The 5,071-nt window shown below is 30.4% G+C and overlaps 1 protein-coding gene across 1 annotated transcript; it reads left to right on the plus strand.

Moving 5' to 3' along the window:
• Positions 1-4: 4 nt before the first annotated feature.
• On the plus strand, positions 5-4,531 carry LOC115876369 (UPF0565 protein C2orf69-like; the record flags this gene model as incomplete). Its single annotated transcript, XM_030892111.1, has 5 exons — positions 5-109; positions 1,377-1,504; positions 1,570-1,798; positions 2,633-2,891; positions 3,597-4,531. Coding segments are annotated over 5 exons (918 nt in total), but the record flags the coding sequence as incomplete, so codon positions are not given.
• Positions 4,532-5,071: the final 540 nt, after the last annotated feature.

A 5,071-nucleotide genomic window follows, 5' to 3' on the forward strand; every position in this document is an offset into this window, starting at 1 on the left:
ACAAGTACCGGGTTTCGACGACAGAAAAAACGATGTGATCTACTGTCGGCCATTACACGTTCAACAATGTGTCAACAATTTGGCTATATTTTTTCCAGGGGATGTACAGGTAAGAAGGAACTAAGAAGTCACCAGTAAGAAAATATATTACGTGTAAATACAATACGATCGAAAAAAACGGCGTCAAAGGGGCCTTTCAAATGATAATAGATGATATTATCTAGTAGAAATCAAAATGTTACCTCTAGCGCCACAAAATTTAAGGGGTGAAAAGAGTATGGTAATGTAATCGCAAAACAATTTCCGATGCACGTGATCAACTTGGAGCGACAAGCGATGGCGACAGCGCCGCCAGATTGTGATGGATTTATGAGATGAATCTTTATTTAAAATTGACAAACAATATATTTATTATATCATTTTTTAATGAGTTTTTCATTTTATTTTTAACTTAATAAAATTAATATTTTATTAATTAATTGATTTATTTGTTTTATAGCTTATTTTACTTATTACATATTGGCAAAAACTAGTCCATTATGAAGATTGTTCTAAGCGTTATTATGGGTTATTTATTTATTTATTTATTGATGTACGTCTTACAACGCCACAAGTGGTAATAACAAGTAAGAGGGTGCTATTAATGCACAAACAGAATTTAATAAAAACTAACTTTGAAAGTGGTATAATGTGCTTATCAATCAAACTTACTTCTCTGACTGCAGTCAAGGGTAATAAACGACCTTTATTGTCACGTTCTCGTTCAAATTGTTTATCAGGGAAGCTACAAGCTCTTTGCTTCGACTGTATAAATGCTTCGGCATATTTTCAACACACAATTTCAAGAAATGCAATACAAAAACTCGAAAATTTAGTTCTTAAAAAAACTGTTTGTGCTTAAAAGTGCAATTTTTACAAAAAAGACTACGAAAATAGGCAATAAAACGACAATTGCTCACAAAGATTCAACAACAACACAATATTATACAAAATAATGACTGACATTAGGATAATTTATTGTCAAATAATAAAGGACAACATTCCTGAACACGAGGCAATGTGACCAACGTAGCTGTAATAAAATTCGGTTTAAACTAATTTTTACAGCTTTAATCTAAATAAAATATCTGTTACAGCATTTGCTGTATAAAGTAAAATGAAGAGCTGTTCGGTATCTTTCAAAGATTATCCTTTCAAAGACCACTTTGGTGTTTTTTTTTCGATTATACTGTACAGGGTGTTTCTTAAATAAGTGCTTTTAACAATTTTCTTGCGTGTTCCTGGGGTTGAACTATACTACTAGTTAAAATGCTTGCTCGTATTTAAGACACCCTATTATAATATTAATAAATTATTAATTACTATTTTTATTAAAGGATTTTACCGAGAACATGCTGTCACACAGAGATAATAAACATCACAAAGACTGGAGTCTAGATAATACAGCATTCCTTATGCAAAAAAAGTTCCCAAACTGTCATATTGTAGTCATTAAACCTTCCAGGTATATACTCACATGATCATTCGCCATAAAACATACAATATCAGAAGATTTTTTACACTTTACAGGATGGATTTTAAGACATTCAGTTGCTTTAAGAATTTTGTCGAAAGTAGTGATTTAGGAGTTCCAAACCACACTCCCGATTTTAACTCATTAGTACACTTAGATGAGTTAATCAAGAATTTTGGTATACAGCTTAAAAGTATTGATCAAAATACACTTAAAAAGTTATTAGAGATTTCGAAAACAGCCGTTACGATCTCCCCAAATGGATGTGGTGCGATTGACGAAAAAGTATGAGAATATCTATAGTAAAAGCAAAATACCGGGTGTTTTTCAGAAGTGGTTCATCCCTATAACTTTTTTATTTTTTTAGATAAAAACAAGATATGGTATATTAGTAATATGACATTAATAAGGATTGGTTGACGTATTCAATTATTTTCGGTCACTTCCTGTTTCACCGGAAATGACTACAACTTTTGAGTTTTAAATTGTACATACCTTCGATATCTTTTTACTTTATTTGATAGAAAATTACATTCTGATTAGAATGGCATATCATATGTCAACTTTGACATTTTCGTTTAAAAAAATATTATTTTAAATTTGTATAAAAAAGTGCCACGGTTGTGATAAAACCACTAATCTGTGATAAAATCACTTAATCAAGGAGCCTTGGCAAATGCATTTGATAGTCTAATGTTTTTCATAACGTTTCCTGGCCGGTTAAAATATGCCCCAATCGTTTTTTTTTAATGAAACGAGGGTGGCTCATGAGCATATTTGGAAAGGTATTTCTTAACAAATAATTCGGTATCACATACTTGGTATTTCGAGTCAAATTGTTTTTATGGACAAAGCCATAGATTCAAATTTAAAATACTATTTTTAAGCGAAACTGTCAAAAGTTGACATATGATATGTCGTTCTATTCAGAATGTCATTTTCTATCAAATAAAGAAAAAAATACCAAGGCACCAGAAACAAAAAGTGACCGAAAAAAATCCTGATTAATGTCATATTACTAACATACCAAATCTCGTTTTTTTATCTGAAAAAAAAAAGTTATAAAGATGAGCCACTTTTGAAAAACACCCGGTATACCCAAAAAATACTCAGTTTTAGGACTCGCTAGACATTTCGTCTTATATCAATCAAGATATTTCAAGTTCGAAAATAAAATTGATAGGGTTCAGTAAAGGATGTGTGGTTCTAAACCAGTTTGTACACGAATTTCATACAAAGATTGAGCTGGAGAAAAACAAAAATGAATTGGGTGTTATTTCCAGAATTAAGGATATGTACTGGTTAGATGGAGGTCATTCTGGTGGACAAAATACCTGGGTTACTGATGGAAAAATATTGGGAACTTTGGCAAAAATGGGTAGGTAAATAATGTATGATTTTAATGGATAAAAAATATTTGCTAGGTTTATTTGAAGAGATATTTTAAAATAAATGTCACTTTATCTTTGTCACTTTTTTCTCTTCATAAGATGGTGTAATTAATTTTGAAATCTGACGTTTCATTTCCGAGATACCGTCATCAACTTTATTTTTTTAAATACGGACCTGGATCCGTATACCCATCTCTCTTTAACACATTGCTTCTTATTGGAATTTTCTTTATTGTACATTTTTTGGACAAGTGTGCTATACTCTGTGACAGTGACAGACGACAGTGACAGTTATGTATGACGTTTTAACTCAACAATTGAATTATATTTTCTGTCATTTTGATTTTTTGAAATCTTCCTTGAATGGTTGTATAGACTATCATTGTATTTATAGGTCATAAGCTTTTTTAAAAATTAAGTAAAAGGTTCAGGTCTAAAACTAAACGTTCAGTTCAATATTTGGTTCAGGTCTATATTTTTCAAAATAATTTAGTTGCTGGTCTATGGGAAACGAAATTGTGAATTTGGCATTTAATAGCGTCATCTTAATTTTCAAAATGTCATACAAAAATGTCTATTCAAAATGTCATTAGTGTCCCATGATCACCTACGTATCTTTTGTAGTTTCCGAGATTCCTATATCGTCACCCTCGAGTTTGGGATACCCTGTACATTAATATTTATTTTTGTAGGAATTAATGTCTTCGTACACGTATCTCCATACCAAATAGAAGACTATCGGCGCCCGTGGATTAAAAAAGAAGAAAGAATATTCAGCGAAACTCTAGCTAAATACGGATGTAAAATTGAGAGGCAGTTACATTTTGAGGATATACCTCCTAGTATTACGACACATTTTGACATGTATAATGTCTTTAAAAACCCCTAAGTATTTTCAAGTGATATACATATATTCCATAGAACACAAATTTGAAAAATACTAACATGGCAAAAAAAGTGGCATCGAAGTAGCCTTTGTTGATTCAAAGACTACTATGACGCCATTTTTTTAGGGTCGTATGGTACTTTTGCATTTTCAGATATTTATCATAATAATAATAATGGCGTGACTGTTGTTTTTATATATATTTCTAGAAAAAAATCAATTTTGATTATTGGAACCCTCTTAGTTAAAATAGTTGTCATACTGTGATTTATTCATATAATTTAACTATTATTTTTTTATTATTCTTAAGTTTAGATGAAATTTAACTTAAGACCTTAAGTTGTAGAACGAAAGTTTAAAGAACGATTTTAGATTGTAAGATCAACTTAATTTTATTTTTTTATTACACTTAATCAATAAAATAAGCTTAAGTTATTATGTCACAAACAGGAAGTTGTTAAATATACTAGGTGTTATTACTAAAGTCTGTCCACGGAGAGGACACAACAGTTGTAGTTTGTCATTTTTATTTAGAGATAAATTTGTGTTTTCTGTCGTCTTTTGGATGTCATCTGTCGTAATATTTCCTGCCTTACAGACTTGAGTTACTTTTTCAATTTATTGTGTTATTCATAATTTTAGATAATAATTTAATTTAGCCTAAGTATTTTAATACTATATTTATTTATTACTAGAAATATATTAGATGTATAAAATAAAGAATCAATCTCCGAAATGACAGAGTGGCTTTCATTTCCCAAAATTAAAGGAATTTATATTATTATACAGGGTGAGTTTCCTACGATGTTCTCTATAGGTATCTCGGAAACTACACTGGAGTTAAATGGGAAAAGAATTGCAGTTTTGTGGAACCATAAATATGCGCCTTTCGGATTTTTGTAAAAGTTCATGGCTTACTAGATATTTCGAAAAAAACAAATTTTGGTTATTTTAAAACTTGTCCCTAATTCCATAATAATCTATTTTAGACAAAAAGTTTTCAGATAAAAGTTGTAGATAATCACATACCTAATGAGTTTGTGTTTTCTGATTTTTTCTAAAGCCTGTCAGTTTTGACATATTCTAATTTTTAACATTTCTTTCATTATGGGGGGATGAGGTGTCATAATGAAAGTCATGTTGGAACCACTCTATTGATGCGTGACTATCTAAATTTAACTTTTCTAACATGTCTTGAAAACCGTTCTCTAAAAAACGTAAGTAACGTTCACCGGTCAACGTTTCCTCGAAAATCTATGGCCAAGAAAAGTTGAACAACAT

The sequence above is a fragment of the Sitophilus oryzae genome, unplaced genomic scaffold (assembly GCF_002938485.1).
Source record: "Sitophilus oryzae breed Bouriz unplaced genomic scaffold, Soryzae_2.0 scaffold_1434_pilon_pilon, whole genome shotgun sequence".
NCBI classification, from domain to species: domain Eukaryota; kingdom Metazoa; phylum Arthropoda; class Insecta; order Coleoptera; family Curculionidae; genus Sitophilus; species Sitophilus oryzae.